Source organism: Helianthus annuus, chromosome 10, assembly GCF_002127325.2.
Source record: "Helianthus annuus cultivar XRQ/B chromosome 10, HanXRQr2.0-SUNRISE, whole genome shotgun sequence".
NCBI lineage: Eukaryota > Viridiplantae > Streptophyta > Magnoliopsida > Asterales > Asteraceae > Helianthus > Helianthus annuus.
The window spans coordinates 119372923-119394396 of record NC_035442.2 but is presented as its reverse complement, the minus strand read 5'-3'; the positions used below and the strand labels follow the sequence as shown (position 1 = coordinate 119394396).

General features: G+C 36.6%; 2 protein-coding genes and 1 long non-coding RNA gene across 4 annotated transcripts; 2 read left to right on the top strand and 1 right to left on the bottom strand.

Moving 5' to 3' along the window:
• Positions 1-4123: 4123 nt before the first annotated feature.
• Positions 4124-6739, top strand: LOC110884832 (probable nitronate monooxygenase). Its single transcript, XM_022132541.2, has 6 exons — positions 4124-4442; positions 4572-4784; positions 5437-5532; positions 5657-5802; positions 5940-6159; positions 6434-6739. The coding sequence occupies exons 1-6, from the start codon at positions 4308-4310 to the stop codon at positions 6623-6625; spliced, it is 1002 nt and encodes a 333-aa protein (XP_021988233.1). The 5' UTR covers positions 4124-4307; the 3' UTR covers positions 6626-6739.
• A 323-nt stretch (positions 6740-7062) lies between these two features.
• On the bottom strand, positions 7063-12133 carry LOC110884831 (chaperone protein dnaJ A7A, chloroplastic). The gene is made up of 8 exons (XM_022132540.2): positions 11977-12133; positions 11577-11699; positions 10262-10403; positions 10083-10140; positions 9934-9976; positions 9117-9165; positions 8948-9028; positions 7063-8162 (listed from the first exon to the last, which is right to left on the bottom strand). Exons 2-8 carry the CDS (start codon positions 11681-11683, stop codon positions 7305-7307), a joined length of 1338 nt encoding a protein of 445 aa, XP_021988232.1. The 5' UTR covers positions 11684-11699; positions 11977-12133; the 3' UTR covers positions 7063-7304.
• Positions 12134-18401: 6268 nt separating this feature from the next.
• On the top strand, positions 18402-21173 carry LOC110884830. Of its 2 annotated transcripts, XR_004870205.1 has the most exons (3): positions 18402-18875; positions 19018-19098; positions 21023-21173. It is a non-coding gene; the product is annotated as an uncharacterized LOC110884830 (long non-coding RNA). The 2 variants fall into 2 exon arrangements; XR_002561597.2 differs by having other exon boundaries at positions 18402-19098.
• Positions 21174-21474: the final 301 nt, after the last annotated feature.

Sequence of the window (21474 nt, the reverse complement as noted above, 5' to 3'; positions counted from 1 at the left end):
GGCCTGGCCTCATAGTTCATGACATCAAGACTCTTGACCCTGTGGAGGCAGACGGGTTGGTTGCTCCATTCTTAGAAAAAGAAATTAAAGAAGCGGTTTGGGATTGTGGTAGTGATAAAGCGCCGGGTCCGGATGGTTTTAACTTTTGTTTTATTAAAAAATACTGGCCCTTGCTTTCAGGTGATTTTGTGCAGATTTTTAAAGAATTTTCAGAGACGGGAATTATTAGTAGGGGAGCGGGATCCTCGTTCATTACGTTGGTGCCAAAAACAAAGGACCCGGTGGATTTAGGAGAGTATCGCCCGATTAATTTGATTGGTGTAGTCAGCAAAGTTATATCTAAAGCTCTAGCTAATCGGTTAAAGAAGGTGATGGATGGGTTAATATCCGAAACGCAATCTGCATTTATAGCGGGGAGGTACATCCTTGATGGTCCTCTAATTATTAGTGAACTTCTCTCATGGGCTAGGAAGGGTGGGAAGGCTTTGTTTATGTTCAAGATCGATTTTGCTAAAGCCTACGATAACATCAACTGGGAGTTCTTAGTTTCCGTTATGAGACAGATGAGATTTCCCGAGGTGTGGTGTATGAGGATAAAGGGTATTTTGACGTCTGCAAGATCTTCTGTGCTAGTGAATGGGTCTCCGACATTTGAGTTCGCATGTGAGAAGGGTATGAGACAAGGTGACCCTATTTCGCCGTTTTTATTCATTATTGTTATGGAGGCTCTTGCAGGGATGATGAGAAAGGCGTGTGAGGTGGGTTCGTTCTCTGGTGTTCGGCTTCCGAGTAGTGGTTTAGTTCTTTCTCATTTACTCTACGCGGATGATGCAATGATTATGGGCGAATGGTCGAGTAGTAATTTCGACACCTTGCGGCGTTTGCTTAGAGTCTTTCACTTGTGTTCGGGCCTTCGGATAAATATTCACAAGTCTACCTTGTTCGGTGTGGGGAAAGGTATGGATGAGATCAGTGATATGGCGCGCTCTCTGGGATGTTGCTCGGGTGTCACTCCGTTCAGGTATCTTGGTATTACTGTGGGGGCGAACATGGGCAGGATTAATAACTGGGATCCGGTGATAGATACTTTTAAAAACAGGTTATCTAAGTGGAAGTCCAAGGTGCTTTCGATAGGTGGTCGGTTAGTGTTGATTAAATCCGTCTTGGAAAGCTTACCGTCTTATTATTTCGCATTGTATAAGGCGCCTAATGCGGTTATTATGAGCTTGGAGTCATTGATTAAAAGGTTCTTGTGGGGCGGCGACGAGGATATTAGAAAAGTGCATTGGGTGGCGTGGGACAAGGTTACTTCTCCTAAGAAACTTGGGGGGTTAGGCCTTTATCGTTTGGGGGATATTAATAATGCGTTTTTGTTAAAGTGGCTTTGGAGATATAGGGTGGAAGGAGATTCTTTGTGGAGACGGGTCATCGATGCTATCCATGGCTCCGCGCGGCAGTGGGAGATGTATCCTAGTAAAGCTTGTATTTCAGGTACGTGGTCTAGATTGGTAAAGAATTGTGAAAAAAATTAAAGTAGGCGAGTCTTGTGGGATTAATATGGTTCGGGGTTTGGTAGGCAACGGTTTGTCTATTAGATTCTGGCTAGATCCTTGGGTGTCTAGTGTTCCGTTGAAGACTTTATTCCCGAGTTTGTTCCGGCTTGAAGCTAATAAATGGTGCCTTGTAGCTGATAAGATTGGGGGTCATCAAGGTTCTGGTCTAGGTCCATGGAATTGGAGGGCTCTTCCTTCCTCGGCTCAGGAGTTAAATGAGTTATTTGATATTCACAGTTTGGTTGCGACCCAGGGTATTGAGGATAGAAGTGATAAATGGGCTTGGTTTGATAAAGGCCCAGTTGTCTTTTCTGTTCACGAGGCTAAACTTTGGATTAGTAAGGATCGAGTGGGGGTGCCTAGGGATGAAAATATTTTTAAGTGGTGTAAGTGGGTTCCCTTAAAGTGTAATATTTTTATGTGGAGGCTTCTTTTAGATAGAATTCCTACTAAAGAGGCATTGCGAAGAAGGAACATTATTCATGGTGAGAGCGCTTGTGATTTTTGCAGCGAAGAGGTTGAGAGTGCTGTCCATGTTTTTACTGGTTGTGGACTGGCGACAGGTGTGTGGCAGGGCATTGCAAGTTGGGTTCGGCTCCCTCCGATTTTTTTGTTTTCTATTAAAGACTTACTCGAAGTGGTTAAGTGCTCGGGATGGTCGAAGAGTAGGAAAGAGATTCTTTATGGGATTGTTATGGTGACCTGTTGGCGGATCTGGAAAGCCAGAAATGAGAGGATATTTTCTCAGAAGAATAGAAGTGTTGCGGAGTTAGTGGCGGATGTTAAATCTTTGAGTTATCTTTGGTATTGTAGTAGGGGTAAAAATGGGGGAGTGGATTGGAAGGGTTGGAAAGTTTTTTCTTTTGATGTAATGTAATTTTTGTCTTGGGGGGATTTCTGCCTTGGAAGTCCCCCGTTCTTTTGGGTGTTTTAATGAAGTTTGCCTTTCAAAAAAAACTAATCTTATCTATATGAATCTACTTTTAACTTATAACCCCTAAAAATATGCAACACAATCTACTATGTATCTAGTTAAGTTGGTAAAGAATTCTTTTGAAACTGACTAATATTATCTAGAACAATATAGTTGAACATATAATTCCTAAAAATATGCAACACAATTTAGTATTTATCTAGTAAAGATTGTAAATTTCTGGAGTATTTTATTTATATTACTTGTTACAGAAAAATGTTTATAAAAGAATTATTTTTTATTAAAACAAAATGTTTTGTTTATAAATAAAGTAAAACATTGTTTTACACACGAAAAGTTTCGTTTTTTTTAAAGATGATAATTAAATGACCATTCAGAGAGTCTCTTGGATCTCTTCCTTTGAGTCTCAAACTTTCGATCCTTAAAAAAAACAAAAATTGAATACAAAAGTTAAACAAGATTAAATAAACCTTAAAATTACCTCATTACTAAATTCACGTTAAAGATTAGTTTTGTATGGACTAAACATTACACCATAAGAAATAATTATCAACACTTTTATCACGATCATCCTGCAATAAAACACACATATAATAATATAACGAACATGTTAATATGAAATATATACGCAAAAATAATACTTAAAACCGGTAAAATCAATACCTTAGAAGCTTGTCCGACAAATGGGTTGTTTAAATTGGCATGTTCATCATACAACTGAATTTGAAAAATCAAATAAGTTAAGATTCACATAAAAGTAAATAAAAGAAAACAATTATTCATTGCTGCGATATAACAGAACTGGCCTTAGAATTTTGAATCTCGCATGCTTGGTTTTTCGCAACAATTGAATTCAAAACTGGATCCATTTTTTTAACTTTGTTTAGCAATAGATATAAGAGTGTCCTGCTATGTATTTATAGTAGTAACTATAGAAATGTATTAGAGTTTAATTTTAGATTTGACACCTCTTTATTTAGGAAGTTTGTTTTAGTTAGTTTTAAGTTTTTATAAGATATATCTAAGTACAGATATTAGGCACTTTTAATAAAATAAAATGCGACACATAATATCTTCATTTTATGTTACGGTACTTTTAATTCTTTTTGTTTTTGTTTGCATAGATGGAGCTCATCTTTGTAAATTAGGCGCATTAGATCACAAGTATTAATTACTTGTACATTAAAGCATTATCAACTTATACCTTTTAATCCGTACGTTGATATTGAACAAGACAACTACCGAAACGTTGACAAAAATGTGTAGGTCGTCATGTTATCTTTGGATTTTTTTAAAACAGTATAGTTTATAAGATATGTCAAGAATACGTAAAAAATTATAAGTTTGTTGTGAATAGGTGAATTGTAACTAATTATCTATAATTTTGTTAAAACCTTAGGGATTTAGGTGTAATAAGTTTGGAGGCTAAAAAATAAATAGTGTTTAAAAAGCTAAACTACCCTTATTTTAGGGGTCTTTCTATAAGTAAAGTAGGGGAAAAGTTCTTATTTTTTTGGTATCTTAAAATACCACTCCCTCATGTATTATAATATAGTATAGATATTGAGTTATGAATGATATTATGAGTTGATAAATTGGAGTTAACTTCAATAAACTAATCTATTTTTAATATTGGTAAAGAGGTGGAGAAATTCGTTTCGGCCTTTAGAAACGTATGCCGATTAGTATTATCTTCATTTTCATGATGATCTAGTGCAGGTTTACGTAAGCAAATCGGTGTCCTCTACTTACTTCCCATTTTGATCTATAACAAGTTAACAACTACCTTCACCTTCCTGAAAACCACATTAAAAAAACAAATGGGTTGGAGAGGCATACTGGGTTTTGAGTACGGAATCATACAGGCACCTTTAGGACCAGATATCTCCGGCCCAGAACTTGTGGCTGCCGTCGCTAACGCCGGTGCTATCGGCATCCTCCGAGCTCCTGATTGGGTCAGTAAAAATGTTTTTCATTTCAGTAGTTGTTATGATTATTATACTTTATCTTGATATAAAAGTTGGGGTGAGTTATGTGGTAGATTAATGGTTTTAGGTGGGATTTTTGTTAAAACTTTGTAACAGGAATGTCCAGATTATTTAAGGGAGCTTATAAGGAAGACAAAGGCTTTGACTGATAAGCCATTTGGAGTGGGTATTGTTTTGGCATTTCCTCACAAGGAGAATTTGAAGTGTGTGCTTGAAGAGAAGGTTGCGCTTTTGCAGCTTTATTGGGGCCAAGTAACAAAAGATGTGGTTGCTGATGCTCATCGAGCCGGGGTCAAGGTTGTTCCGCAGGTTAGCACCAATTCATTACCATCTTGATAATGAATTGAGTTTGGAATTTTGACCGGTTTAGTTATGAGTGAGATGGTTTTGGTAATGTTTTATCTCTAACGGGTCAAGTGCTAAAGGTAAAGGTGCGGTTTAGACCCATTTCTAATGGTTCAAATGGTAAAATAAGAAATGGTTAAACGGGTCAAATAGATCAAAAGTTGTCCAAAGAGTGTTTTCATTGCATACAACCTACTCAATGGCTTTATCAAAATGTATCCGCAGTATGCGGTTAATGCGGTAAAAAATCTCAAGGATAATATTTGAGATATAGGTTATCGCATTGGGATATCGGTAATTTTAATTTCATGCAGAATTTATATATATAGCAAGTTAACACTAACATTTCAGTATACTCTCCTACCAGTAAGACCTAAAACACTAACATTTAACATTAACAATTAACAGTTTAGACTTAAAACACTAATAGATGAATGGTAGAACTAAGAAGAAAGGTACTGATATTGGGAAAATCGGTGATATATCGATCAATATCGCCGATAATATCGATACCGATATTTTACATGGGGACCGATAACGATATATCACCGATATTAACTGTATTAGTCCACTATTATTGTCTGCAATCTTTTTGTAACATTATTCTTGTTCCCAGATTGGAAGCATTGAAGAAGCAAAGCATGCTGCTGATGCAGGTGTCGATGCTATAATAGTTCAAGGTCACGAAGCAGGAGGCCACGTAATTGGTCAGGTACATGGTTTTTGCATCTTTGTTTATCGATAAGACAAGTTGATCTGAGTTCAGTTATATTAGACCAAACATGTGCGACACATAAAAGCATTAAACGTTCAAAAACACTTCTTTACGTTGACAGGAAGCATTGACTGCGTTGGTACCACGAGTGGTCGATCTTGTTGGGTCTAAGGGTATACCGGTAATTGCTGCTGGTGGAATTGTCGATGAGCGAGGATACGTTGCTGCTTTGGCTCTCGGAGCGCAAGGTGTATGCTTAGGCACCAGGTACATTGGTTTTTCATACTAGAGTTTGCTTTGACCGTTTACTTACCCGTAGTTCAGTAAATCGGTAAGAACTGCTACCTCGACTTGATATTACTGATTTTGGGGTCTAAAACTAAAGTTAAATTTGCTCATTAAAGGTTTCTTGCAACTGAGGAGAGCTATGCTCACCCAGAGTACAAAAAAAAGTTGGTCGAAATGAGCGAAACAGAGTATACAAACGTATATGGTCGTGCCAGGTGGCCAGGAGCACCTCAACGTGTCCTGAAAACGCCTTTCTTCTTGGAATGGCGAAATCTACCAAATCATGAGAACGAAGCTAATCAACCAGTTATTGGCCGTTCAACGATACATGGAATGGTAAGTATATCTTTCACTTATTTTAACAATATCATGAATGAAGTTCAAGAAAAGACAAAAAGTGTCTATGCGTCAGCTCGACCCGGCCCCTTTCGATCCATGATAAAAGGGACCCATTTAAACTCAAGCTAGTTACCTGACCCGTCCAATTTGCCACCTCTACCCATCTTCATAGCTATTATATGTTACAGTTGAACAATTCAAATTCCCTAAATGAAAGTACAATAAGATCAAATTTTTTACTTTGAATTTTTTTCTTGGTCAAACTATATAGGAGAAAGAGATCCGTCGGTTTGCGGGTACGGTTCCAAACAAGACAACAACAGGTGATATTGAAAACATGGTGATGTATGCAGGCGAAGGGGTTGGACTTATCAACGAAATCTTACCAGCTGCTCAAGTCGTAAAGAGACTCGTTGAAGGCGCTCAGACTTTGATCCAACAACGTTTAACATCTTCAGTTTGAATCTTATTAGCTTGCATATCATTTCAAATTATCTCATGTCATCACAGAGCAGTTTTCCATGTTAAAAATGTTTTAAAATAAAATGTTGTAATTTATATTATTATCATGCTCCCATATAGATTAATATGTAGTTATATTATAGGCGCTGTTGTGATAAAAACTAACTGAATAATATATAACAATAATTATGTATATGAAATAATAACATAGTCAAGTCCGAAAGAAACTCAAGCTTTAAAAATTACTCATACAGAGCGCTCGATTACACGTGTTGGAGCTCGAGCCCTCTTATGTTTAATGAGCCATGCATGATCTAGTTACATTATTCGTCATTCGGTAACCTGATGACCGGTTGGGATGTTGGTTTTTTTGTTCAGCTTATGATGATACCAATCAACCCTAGACGACATCACGTTGTATGCAATGCAAGCTCAATCAACAAAAGGAAAAGTCAAAAACAATATACATTTCTTAAGCATAATCCAAAATCCTGCTAAAGATATCAACTATAATTATAAGAGTCCCTCTCGAATGCCCAGTCAACCGGCATGTAAACCGTGTATAGATTCATGTTACATGATCTACACCCCAAAAATCGCACTAGTTTCGTGGGGCCGATTCAGAAATCCGTTTCAAATTGTGAATACATTTGTCAAATCTTCACTACCCATTTGCACTGTTATATACCACTGCTGTTGGGAACTTTACCTTTCTTTAGGTTTGAGAGTTCTTCAATCAGCTTCTTTTCTTCCCCGCTCAACCGTTTTGGTATTTCGACTTGCACTCTCACCAGTTGATCGCCCCTCATGTTGTTCTTGTTCAGAATCGGGACCCCCTTTTTGGCCATAACAAGTGTCGTTCCAGGCTGGGTCCCGGCCGGGATTTTCAAATCTACCATCCCATCGACAGTCGGGACTTTCAGAGTTGTCCCCAAAATAGCATCAATATATGATATTTTGCTAGTGTAGAGAATATTTGTGTCGTCTCGTTTTAAAACAGGATCTTGAAGGACATCAATCATAACAAACAGGTCACCCGGGGGCCCGCCTTTTCTTCCTGCATTACCCTCTGACCGGACCCGCAAACGGCTGCCTGCATCGACTCCAGCTGGCACTTTGAGGCTGATTCGTTTGGATTTTCTCACACGACCGTCCCCATTACATGTATTACAAGGGGTTGAGATTTCACCGCTTCCGTTACAAGACGAGCAGGTCATGACTTGTTGAAAGACTCCCAACGGGGTTCGAGCCGAAGACACGACTTGACCTTGACCACCACATGTGGTGCATTTGGACGGGCTGGTCCCGGGTTTGGCACCGGACCCGTTGCAAGTTCCACAGCTCTCGAGACGAGTTACTTCGATCTCTTTTTCAACGCCGAATATGGCTTCTTTAAAGTTTAAAACCAGATTGTAGCCTTGGTCTTCGCCTTGTGTAGCCCTATTACGTGTGGTTCTTCCACCCATGCCGCCCATTCCACCCATGCCGCCCAACCCGTCAAACAATGATTCAAACAGATCAAACGGGTTGCTGAAATCCTGTTAACACATAGAAATAAACCAACTTTAGACCACAAAGGTAGGCCTGTAAACGAACCGAAGGTTCATGAAGTGTTCGTGAACTTGTTCAGCAGGAAGTTCGTTTATGTTCATTTATTTAATAAACGAACAAACATGAACACACGTTTTGTTCATTCACTTATGTTCGTGGACGTCTGTTTATGTTCGTGTATTTACATTTGTTTATGTCCGTTTCAATCTAAATACATAAATAGTTAAACTTATATAAATAGTAAACATAAAAGGAACTTTCTGACTACTTATATAAATATAACTAATTGGTAATTGGGCTTTCTAGTAACAAAAATGGGTTTTAACGGAATTTATCATAATTAATCACTACTTTATATAAAAAATTACTTTATGCTCGTTTATTTATGCTCATTTGTGTTCATTTATGTTTCTTCAATAATGTTCATTTGTGTTGTTTATTGTTTGTTATATTACGTTCGTTAAGTTTGTTTGTTTACATTTGTGAATTGTTCGTTTAGGTTTTAAACGAACGAACACGAACGAACACGAACATGCCCATTTTCTTAATAAACGAACATGAACAAAAAAAATGTGTTAGCTTATATGTTCATGTTCGTGTTCGGTTAAAGTTAAAAGAACGAACACAAACATGCCTCTGTTCATGTTCGTTTGGTTCATTCACAGGCCTACTCAAAGGGGATGCATAGCTTTTAAAGGTGACAAAATTGCTACATCAGGATATCTATAAAAATAAATTATTACTGTTTAGGTAAAAAAAAAAAAAAACTGACCCCTGTACCAACGCCAGCGCCTTTAAGTCCAGCCTCCCCATATCTGTCATATATGGATCGCTTTTCATCATCAGATAAAACCTGCATAACAACTTATATGTTAAAGTCCAGATACAGAAAAACCGATGATATGCCAAATTTACTAAAAATATGAGGTAGGATGGGGTACCTCATAAGCATTGCTAATATCCTTGAATTTTTGTTCAGCTCCTGGTTCCCTGAAAGAAGCAACAATATCAGCATATTTTATTTATAGAAAAAAAATAATAATAAAATGTTGCTATTTATCGCTATATACTATATAGCCACATATGATTTATACGCTACGTAGGGTGCTATAGCCATTGTTGACAGCTATAAGCTACATGCTAGAGAATTATCGAGCTAATCATCAGTCAAGATATTTTTCGATCTTTTGATATCCAACTAAAGACACACGAAATGCATAACAATGATTGTTTCTTTTATATGATTTCGTAAATTTTCATAAGATAAAGAACAATAACTGTCAATTCGCGAACATGAAAATTACAAATCAAAATCGGTATTCGGACACTAGTAATGTATCGTATGTCAGTTAAACTGAATCAGATTAGTTGAGTGCTTGTAAAGCTGAAAGTGACAGCATAGTTGTTAATGGCGAATAGCGACAAATAGCGACAAGGTACCTATATGCTACATAGCGAATAACAATAAATAGCGGGTGGCATTTTTATAAATAGCGATACACTAGAAAAAAATTAAAATATTTTATATGTATAATATATCATAATACCCTGGTATATATATTATTTTTCATGTATATTTAATAAAAACCTAAACTCTAGCTATAGCTATATTTAATTGCTATTTAATAATAATAAGTGTCGCTTTCTCACTATCCATTGCTACAACCCTAATAGCGACACTAGACCTATACGCTACGTAGCGCGCTATAGCGATCGTAACGATCACTATTGACAACTATGAGTGACAGTTGAACTTACTTGTTAACATCAGGATGATAACTCCTTGCAAGCTTCCTATAAGCTGTTCAAACACACACCATTTTCTTAGACCAGAGTTAGTTATGATCACAGATGAATATTACACATATATGTTAGTAATTTATCATTGGGCTACGACTTTTACTAACCACTTTTTATTTCTGATTTGCTAGCATTCTTCGACACGCCAAGTACTGAATAATAATCCTGTGTATACAAGGTAGATGCACTTAAATAATCAACATTTTAATAAACAGAAGAAGAAGAAGAAGAAATAAAAGAAGTAATTACACTTTTACAGATGATGGTCTGACAGCGAAGAACTTACACTTTCAGCCCTAACAATGAGGCGGCCACCTCTTCGGTGATGAGATTTACCAAATGACCCAATATTGTATAGTTCATGCAAAGAACCTTGTGAACAGAAGGCGGAACACTGTGATGCCAACTCTTTTGTATTGCCTGAGAAACTGAAAACCAAACAGACAATAGACTTACATAGAAAGAACTAGGTTAGAACCTCGTGTATTACACGGGTTGAGTAAATTTAATTTTATATACTAAATAATAAAACAATATATCTTTAAAAACCTTGTTTATACACGGGTTTGATAAATGTAATTATACACATTAAATATTAAAAAAGTTACACCTTTAAGAACCCCGTGTATTGTCAGGTTGAATAAATGTAATTTTATATATGTATTGTAAAGACTAGAAAATTTTAGTCACAACATAGGGGAACTAATAACTTAGCTTTTACTTTCAAGGCTACCTATAAATATTTTTCAACTATACATTAATTACTATCATGTTATTAAACTAGATGTGCACAACTGTATTTAGCCTAGGTCTAGAGGGTACTCATGTGTAGCATGTATCTCTATATATAGATTATTATAGAGCCCTATCGTAACCATTTTAATGCATATGTTTAATACCTATAGATCATTTAACGCATAGATGTTCTTATCTTTCAAACTGTCACATGAACATTGTACTTACAATTATTTTCATGACCTTATAATAACCTTCCATTTACCAATGAACCAATGATAAAATCCATGGTAAAGTGTAATTTCAAGTAAGATATATTCAAGTTACATCAATATATCAGCCTCTTGTTACACCATAATGTACCAGCAAAGCATGCCACTCATCTCAGTGCATGAAATGGAACCTCTAAATGAACAACTTAACTGACACATTTAGATAGGTGAGCATAACTGAGAATGTCGATAAAAATGATTCCTTACAACAGAACACTCATCTCTAATACAAATGATTTCAGATCTTCAAAGTATTTCTAACAATGGGAAAGATTCGACTCGTAATTTCCAAATATATGCATGCGTAGACACAGATCAATAATGTATCTAAAATCTCTACTAATATGACCTCCTTATGTCTGCCCCGACGACAACCTAAGATAACACGTCTATTCTATTTAAAATTTTCTAGCTTAAGATTCCAAAAAATCGGAAAGGTCAACCACAACTAGAAAGCACAGACGTTGTACGAACAAGATTGAAAGGGAGAAAAACCACAAAAAAAAGCATAACATGGCCCATTCAAGTGGTCTCATTACTTAACGGTTAACGAACACAATCTTTAACTTTAAAAGGTAATATAACCGTACTCACCGAGGCAAATGCATAAACGAACTGTTAGCGGAAGACGCTTTGGACATCAATTGAGGTTGCATTCCCCACCGAGCCACCCATGTACTCCCTCCCGGAACAATTGCCATTAGATATACTTACTCTCTGCAGATGAACAAAAACAATTGAAACCTTCACAAAACTATATAAGAATGAATTAGGTCATGGCCTCTATATTCCTATTTCCATGAAAGAGCATATATGTATACCTAATCTATACATTCAATTGGAACAATAAGAATGTTAAGGTGTACAGAATCCATAATCACAACTGATTGTTTATAAAATTGAATGTATTTATGAGTAACGAAAACAGTGGTGGCGAATTAGAGTGAATAATAATGTAAATTGGTAGAAATTCAATTCAATTCAATTAAGAAACCTGAACGGAGGAGGTTAAGTAGGACTCGAACGGCGGAGTTGCGGTGGTTGGTGGCAGGCAGGCAGGCAGGCAGGCAGAGAGATGAGGCTTCCAGAAGAAAAGGGGTTTGGAACAAGGGTTATGTTAGTGGTGGTGTTGCCAGATAAGAGTTTCAGTTCCAGCCAATGATCTCTAGATTAACACTATGTTCCCGAGTTTCATTTAATAAGGGAAGAGAAAGGAATTAAAAGGAAGAGAGTAAAAAATGTGTTCCAGAGATTTTTTTAAGAAAGGAAGTGGTGAGAAAAGAAAGGAATCAAGGGGATGATTGATGCAAATATTCATCCTTCCAATTTGGAGAGATTTGGTGAGAAACGATTATTATGAATCTCAGACCTTTTTAAATTTCCTAAATTACCCTCTAATTCATTATAAATAAACTTTCTTTTCATTTTCTCCCAACTCGGGAACACATAAAATGTTTAATTTCCTTTCATTTCCTTTTCTTTTCATTAAACTCGGGAACACGAATATAATCACATCTTTTCCTTTCCATTCCCTTATAATTCCCCTTCCTTTCTTTTCTATCGTTAAATGAAACTCGGGAACATAGTGTAAGTGGTAGAGGGCTTGTATTTTTCTTGGGAGATGCAGGTTCGACTCCCACTTGGTGTAGAGTGAGGCACTGGTGGGCAATGATAGGAGACCCAGGGAAACCTGGGTTGGATCCTTGAGCCAAACGGGTTTTACCGGTAATCTCACTGTCGTGCCTACGGGCGGGTGGGTTATCGGGTTTTCCCCGGAATTGGTGATGGACTCGGGTTACTCTCGGAGTACTCCGTTTGTCCAGTGGGTGCCCCGAGAGTGCTCGGGATTGAGTTTGTTGGCCGTTCAAAAAAAAAAAAAAAAAAAAAAAAAAAGAGTTTCAGTTCCTATGCTTCTTTCTGCACCACACTCCCATGGACCTCACTTCTTTCTAACCATTGATTTTGAGGAATATAATATAGAGTAAATTACAAAACTCGTCCTTTAGGTTAACACCAGATTACAAAATATGTCATTTATCTTCAAAAAGTACAAAAAAACGTACTCGATCTTTGCAAACTCTTGCACGTTACATCCTTTAGCCCTAACTCAGTTAGTTTTCATGGTTAAATCTGACAAAGTAGACCCCACATAAGGGTATTTTAGTCATTTTACCGTAAATACTAAAATAAAAATCATAAAGAACAATAAATAATTTCTTTGTTTAAATATACATGTATCTATATATCTATATACATACAGACACATATAAACTCTCGATCTCGATCCATCTCAACTCTCTCTCTCACTACCAGACTCCCACCACCACCCACCACCCACCTGCCACCACCTCCACACACCCCACACCATCTGTCACCTGCATCTCAAACCCACCACCTACCACCACCTCTAGACACCCCACACCACCTGTCACCGCCACTCAAACCCACCACCACCATCCAAATACATCGGATGATTACAAGCACCAGATCGAAAATCTCAACCAAAATTTCGTTACTATATGTACTTTATACTCATATACGTCTGATGATGTGCTTTTAGCGACTGTTCTTTCCGACCACCGCAGAACCTCCAGCGCCACCGTCAACCACCACCGCTTCTTCCATTTCCGGTTTCATTTATCCCCAAACCTCCAAACAAAGAAACACCACACTTAATCTGATCACCACCATTCTCAATTTCATTTATCCCTAAACCTTAACTTTTTATGCTTCATCGACATCATTAATCCCTAAGTTTACTTTCAAAACTCTCTAACAAGTTACTATTATCTTTGCCTCTGACTTGCGATTACAAAAAACGTACCTGAGATTAGAGTAAATTAGGGTTTTCGTTTCTTGCAGGTAGCTAAGATCTTACAGATCTGAGAATGGCGGTACCCAGGTGATGGTGGTGGTCGGATGGCGGTAGCCGGGTGGTGGTTGTTAAGAACAGAAAGAAATGATGAGAAAAGTAATGGGTTGTTTATGGTGGTGGTGCTAGAGTGGTGATGGCAAGAAGAAGTTAGAGAGGGAGAGAAAGAGTTAGGAGAGAGAAAGAGAGTGAGAGATCAACGATCAGAGAGGAGAAAGGATATCTGATTTATTTTTCTTCTTCATATTTTTTTTTATTAGTATTTAGAGTAAAATGTCCAAAATACCCTCATGTGAGGTCAACTTAATCAGATTTAACTATTTAAATTAACTAACTTAGGGCTAAAGGACATAACCTGCAAGAGTTTGCAAACATCGAGTAAGTTTTTTGTACTTTTTAAAGATAAATGACACACTTTGCAATCTGGTGTTAACATAAAGGACAAGTTTTATAATTTACTCTATAATATATATTCTGGGTCAGGATTTAGGGAAAACGGTTAAAAGTGTGTGAACGGTGAGAACGCTTATGGATCGTCGGATCAAAACAGTCTATGGACTAGATTGGCGCAGTCGCGTTTTCGTAAATAACATCAATTTTATTACTTGAACGTGCTTTATTAAGGGTAAAAAGATATTTTTACTGTCCAAATTCAAAACGCCAAACTAATGAGCAACACACCATTCAAAACGACTAAAACACCATTAATACAAAACGCCAAATCTTAATGATAAAATGCGTTGCAGACTTAGCAGGTAGATGGAACAAACAGTAATTGAAAGTCTATTATTAACATTTATTACAAAAAAAAATTCCCTCCTAAACTACGCGTCAAAAACATCATTATATAACGACGTTATCATCGTTCCATCATCACTTCCATTGATCATACTAAAAACGCCATCTTTAACCAAAACGCCAAATTTAACTAAAACACCAAAATGGCAACCATCGTTTCATGGAGATACACCCTCAGAATCAGAAGATTCGTTATACGTTTTGACAATAGAAGAAGAGTGTTTGTTAAAACAATCAAAGCCATTTTGAACATGGAAGAAGAGGTACAGAGGGGGATCCTATCACTTGGCATCCCTCTTGATAATGAATGTGATGAAACACATAAGGTTATAAGAAGATTAACCTGAAAATTTGGACCAAACAAAGCAAATGCAAAAATGGACTCAGTCATCACATCATGGCGTTTTATGAAGATACAGACATGGTCACCGTTATATGTGACAACGGAGCGCAGGAAGACTACATGCTTGAAGACATTATCACCAAGCAGGGTCTTGGGTTCCTAGGGGAGTTACACAACGCCACATATTTGAACACAAACATGAACATAAAATTGGCGTTGATGCAGGACATGTTCAAATGGAGGCTTCAGAATCTTCAAGAACAAGAAGCCAATGAAAGTGAAAGTGATGACTTGGATGAGAGACTGGAAGAAGAATCCGAAGAAGAAGACGAGGGGAGTGATGGATACTTCTCAGACAAAGTCCCTTCTGACGAGGAGTTTTAATTTTTTTTTTCCTTTGTGTAATTTTTTTAAAATAATAAAATACTATATTTCTCTCATTAGTTACAAAATACCAAAATGCCACAAAAACCATTAAATACAAAACGCCAAATAATCAGAGGCGTCTCTGAGAATTCACATACCCTGTTCGAGCTTGAAAAGTTGTGCCCTTCCGTTATGTTTTGTTATTATTTAAAAAAATCAAATTAGTATTAGGTTCAATAAACCTAATTCCAAGTGCGTTAAATTCTAAACTGTAATAAATGATTTGTAAATGGGCCTATATTGGAAGTGGTATGTGTTTACTATGTAAAAAAATAACATATACGTATCGGATTTTTTTTAAATCGCATGCCCCTAGAAATCGTGGGCCTTGTGCGGAGGTCCTCCCCGCACACCATCAAATCCTCCCATGCAAATAATGAAAACTATTTTTTATGTGTTTTAGTTAGTGTATTTTATCATCTTGGTCTACAAAACGCCAAACTTGAAAGATGGGACGTATTACAACCTTAATAGATAAAGCTGAACAAAACAGTAAATACAAACAGTAACTGAAACAACAGATACTTTATTACTAGCAATTATTATAATAAAATCCCGCCTAAACTACGCGCCAAAAACATCCTATAAAGAGAAACATCTCAGCACCTTCCATTGATCACACCCAAAAACAAACGCCATGTTTCCTAAATACCACTCACTTTAAAACGCCAAAAAAAGTTAAAAAAACACAGATGACAAACCTCATTTCTTGGATATTCAGTATTGTTCTGCATGAAGTTTCACTGAATGAATTCTTAGGTGAGGTGGGTAACTCTATACGACTTTGCTGAATGAGATGGACAAATCTTCAAGAAAAAGAGACTGATGACAGTGATATGTCATCTTGTGTGCTTTGATCTTGAAGAAGGTTTGGATGAGAAGAAGAGACTGATCCCAGTGTAAATGCTATTTTGGACTCCATGATGATAATGAGGATGACGGCCAAATAACACCCACACATACGGGCATCGATCTATGTCTCTAAAAATCCACAAAACCAATACAACAACAGATCACACCAAAAACCAAGATGCCATATTTTACTAAATATTCAGCTTCGTCTAGAGTGGGCGTTATGTAGGAAAATCGGCATCTATCTAAGGTATTCAAAGGTTCAAGGCACAAAACTTCAAGAAGAAGAGACTGATGACAATGAAGATTTGGATGAGAAATTGGATTAGCATTTTTATTTTTATTTTTTTTCCATTTTTTTAGGAGGGGGGTCATTTTCTGTGGTTTGTTATCTAATTCTCCACTGATAAAATATATTATTTCTATAAAATGCTTATAAAACGCCAAGATGCTATAAACACCAAACGCCTAAAAGTGTGAAAACTATGAGACCGGATCCTGGCCAAACACGTTGTTGTAATATAAAACGCCAAAAAGCCAAAACTTTTAATAAAATTACTTTAACCAATTATTATTAAAAACTCCAAAAATTAACTAAACGCCATTAAAACAATGTGGCATCTTTATCTAAACGCCATTAAATACAAAACGTCAATCCCTAAAAAGATGGAACAAGTTACAGCCTTAACAGATAAAGCTGAACAAAAAATAACTATAAACAGTAACTGAAACAATGAAAACTTTATTACTAACATTTATAATATTAAAAGTCACGCCATCATAATCGAATTTATTTATCTTTCCAAAACGCCATAATTACCTGTCACATTATAGGTCTGCATCCTACATGGCACGGCAAATGATACACAAAATACACATAAAAAATATAATTACTAATGTTTTTAGTGCCAAAAACACATATCTACCTCGCGCCAAAAAAAGGCCATTATATAAGTAGAACATGTAAACAAAGCTTAACACTCCACACATTCTCTTAACACGCCACACATTGTCTAAAACGCCATACAACTTAGAAAAAATGGCTCAGGTTATTGCATGGATGTTTGAGATGTAACACCTCGTATTTCCGCATTCCTATTTTTTTTAGAAAATTAGTATTCGCTTTCTATTATAATATCCGCAGTCGAAATCGGACCCAAAAACGGATTAAAAACGACAAACGACGCATTTTTACGCGATTTTTACTGTGACCGACGATCAGACGCGCAAACGTCTACCGACATTATTTTACGCCTTTTGATTTTAAAACACTAATTTACGACACTTTATGGAGCTCGAGTTCGTAAACGGAGCTCGTAGAAGTAACGGGCCGCACACATCACGAGAAGCGGGCTTGTAGGCTGAGCCCAAGCCCATTTGAAACCTAGTATATATAACTAGTGTCATAGTCAAAACCCTAAATACTTTTTTTTGTTTGCAGCCGTTCATCTAAGGGCATGTTTGGCTAAGCTTTTCAAAACAACTTATTGGCTTATTGACTTATCAAAAAGCCAATAAGTTGTTTTTGTGTTTGGCTAAGCCAAAAGTCCTTTTAGAAATGGCTTTTTGCAAACAAGAAAAATGAGGTTTCAAGAAGTCACAATATTGTGACTTTTTGGCCAGCTTTTAACTTTTCAAACTACAAATTACTAATATACCCCTTCTTTACCCCCTTATATCTAAAAGAATGTCCATTTTAGTCATTTTACATCAATAAGCTAATTCAAACACTTTTTTTTTTTAAAACTCCTTTTCAAAAAATCATTTTCCCAAAAGTCATTTTTAACTATAAGACTGCCTCCAATGCTTCTTGTTGGGGGGTTGCACTTGATGATGTGGAGGATGCATCTGTAAAGGAAGCATTGGGGTAGGTGGCATTTAAAGGGGTTTGCATGTAGGGAAGTGCACCTACATGCAGGAGAGAGAAGGTGAAGGTGGGCCCTTTAAATGTTTTTAAGATAGAAAAAGAAATGGTGATGTGGAAGAGAGAGGATGTATGTGGGAAGGATGAGTTGGAGTTAAAAAGAGGAGAGAGAATACATGTGAGAAAAATGGGTTAAAAGCTGATATGATAGTGATGACTAGAATGCATCTAATAAATGAAGGCCGTTGCATTCTTAGCCAGACATGCCCTAACTCTTCCCTCTCAAATTTTCTCTGCAAACTTTTATCTCACCAAACCCACACCTACAAAGGAGAAAAACTATCTCCTTCAACACAATTTCCCTCAAACACCTACACACCACATTTCCCTCTCCTGTGCTTTGCCTTGTCCGGCGCCGGAGCTGGAATTCCGGTCGCACACACACACACACACACACCACGACACCACAAACACCCCTCGTTCCCTCCCTGCAACCCCGACGAGCAAAAACAGCCGGCCCCCACCCTCTGGTGGTGGCACACGGCGCTGAAAGATGCAGGAAGGAAGTGAAGACAGAGAGAGAAGGGAACGGCGGTTGACCGGCGACGGAGCTGTCACTCCGACGGCGGCGACGGGAGTCGTTTGTTGTCTCTTTCCATTCAATCTCAGATCAGCAGGGTTCTTCTTGTCCAGGTCAGGTCAGACGCACTGCGGCTCGGGTAATCTCGGGAGATTCAGGTCAGTGACTCAAGTATTCAGATTGTGTCGTTTTTTTTTTCGGGTTCTACTCGGGTCAACCGCAAGTGTGTTCGGGTCAGATTCAGTCGGATTTTGAGTTTTGGTTTCGGTTTGTTTCTGTTCGTTTACATAACAAGTCTAGTCGCTGCGCATTCGCCGGAAAAAAAAAATAAAAACTCGAAGAGCCGAACGGAGATCGAAGGCATCTTCTCGACTAGTTTCGGTATACCCTCTTATTCCATTTGTTTCCTTTGCTAAATTCCTTGATGAAATGATATGTTTCTTGGAGTTACTAATAATCGATTAAGCCAACTGAAAGATGGGAACTATTAAAACAGCATGTTGTTGTCTTGTTCTTTTACATGAAGAAGATGAACAAGCTAGCTATTTTTAAAATGAATTAAAAGCCTAACATTTCCAATAAAAAAAAACACAGTTCACTATTATCATATTTTTTCATTTTAAATAGGTTTTGATTTGTTTGTGGTTACTGTTCAGCTGGTCTTGTTTTAAACGTAGAAGACATCATGCTGTTTAAGAAAAAAATAAAATTCTAACTACAAACACCTCATAGATTATTTTATTAAAACAATTCATTCACAACGTATCATTTATCAAAATAATAGTTTACTGTTTATACCATATTGTGGATTAGGATCAAATACAAAGGATCCTAATTGTAAGAAGTGTAAGAATGATTTATAGAGTGACAAGTGTCCAATAACCTAAAAAAACCCACTACACAAAAAAACCTCACTACAAAAAAAAACCTTAGACATCCACCAGCACCAAAAACCTACCCCCCCCCACATCACCCGCCCAAAAAAAATTTTTTGTTTTTTTTTTTTTTTGCCGAGGGGGTGGGGGTTTAGGTTTTTGGGTGGGGGTAGGTGTTTAGTTTTTTTTAGATTTTTTTTTTAGGTTTTTGGGGGGTGGGGGGGGGGTAGGTTTTTTTTAGGTTTTTGGGGGTGGAGGGGGTTAGGTTTTTTTGGTGAGGTATAGTTTTTTTTTTTTTTTTTTTTTTTTGCCCGAGGGATGGGGGGGTGGGGGGGGGGTTAGGTTTTTGGGTGGTGGTGGGGTGTGGTGGGTGTTTAGGTTTTTGGTAGTGATGTAGTGGGTTTAGTTTTAGCTTATTGGACATTGTCATTCTATAAATCCTTCTTACACTTCTTACAATTAGAAGCCTTTGTAGAATAACTTGACCCACCATATTGTTATGAATAATAGAGGATATTTTATTTATCAAATGAATTAGTCAAATACATAATTCAAAATGTTTGTTGTTTTAAATAAAATATGTATATATTGGTTAAAGTCATGTTTTAATAACTGTTTTCCAAAGAATGTTTCTCATTTGACTTCTCAACATTCGAAATTCACGTATTATAATTTTAGCTATCATCCTACTATTTAGATGTTTCTTTAAAGGACCATGATAAGAATTTAGGGATCTAATTAAATTGGAAACCATAAAATATTTTATTTAATGTATAACTATTAGCTAAATAAGTTTTTATTTAAATGCTTTTCTCCTTGTTAATAAATAGACAATTCACTATATATTTCTTTTATAACAATAAAGGTTTATTATGAGAGGAAATATAATATACCAATTTGTAAATCATAAATATTAGAATACTTATTTAAACTTATAGTGATCGCCTCTCTTGTGGTACTTTATATCTGGGATAATCGCTCTTGTTCGTTCTTTTGGATTTTTCCCAATCTTACTCGTACGTTACTTACAAGAAATCGCAACGCAATCAATGTGAGCATACTTGACCCTTTTTACGTTTTAACGCATTTTTGGGGTGCAACATGTATACAAAATCCACTTTACACCATCGATTATAATCAAACACCCAATTCATCGAACACGTTCATTGTTATGCTTAGGTTGTTAATACCTGTTAGTTTCAACTTGTATTTCCATGATATTGTTATGCTTAGGCTGTTTATGCATGCTAGTTTAAAAATCATAATTTCATATTATTTGCTATGTTTGAGTTATTTATGTATGCTCGTTTCGACGTGAATAATAAATGCTATTTGAACTTGAGACAAACTTTTATACTTATAATTATATTCAAACTTGTATACTCGCCAGTGCTTTTGTACTGATCCATGCTTTTAATACATGTTGCAAGATTGTGACAGATGAATCCAATAGGATTGCCTAGAAACGCATTTAAACTTTATTGCTCGTTGTATTGTAATTTACCTTTATTCCTGTTGTATTCTGTTTCCAATACTTGTAATAATTAATTATCAATGAAATGAAATTTAATTATTTGAATACTTATTGTGCTTTATTTATTTTAATCTTGTGGTATTCTAGTTCAAACCATGTAAAATGTAATTATTAAATACTTGACACAAAATAGCGTTATGAAGTCTCTTACAATCTATACACTTCGTCTCATCCTGATGTTTCCGCCATCGGTTGGGGTGTGACATGAGAAGTCAGAGAGACGTTTCGTCCTAAAGTTCTCTGATAGGAGAAGAGTGAAAGTCAAGACAATCAAGGTCATACTTTGTATGGATGAAGCTGTCCATAGGGATATTCTGGCCCTTGGGATTCCAATGGCCTACGATTGTG

Bases quoted from the DNA above. Each gene is read 5' to 3' on its own strand.
- LOC110884832 (XM_022132541.2), top strand. From the start codon at position 4,308: ATGGGTTGGAGAGGCATACTGGGTTTTGAGTACGGAATCATACAGGCA. The intron at 4,443-4,571 runs GTCAGTAAAAAT...ACTTTGTAACAG, and splicing joins TCCTCCGAGCTCCTGATTGG to GAATGTCCAGATTATTTAAG. The intron at 5,533-5,656 runs GTACATGGTTTT...TTACGTTGACAG, and splicing joins GAGGCCACGTAATTGGTCAG to GAAGCATTGACTGCGTTGGT.
- LOC110884831 (XM_022132540.2), bottom strand. From the start codon at position 11,683: ATGGCAATTGTTCCGGGAGGGAGTACATGGGTGGCTCGGTGGGGAATG. The intron at 10,141-10,261 runs GTAAGTTCTTCG...TTGTATACACAG, and splicing joins TCATTGTTAGGGCTGAAAGT to GATTATTATTCAGTACTTGG. The intron at 8,163-8,947 runs GTCAGTTTTTTT...ATGTGTTAACAG, and splicing joins GCGCTGGCGTTGGTACAGGG to GATTTCAGCAACCCGTTTGA.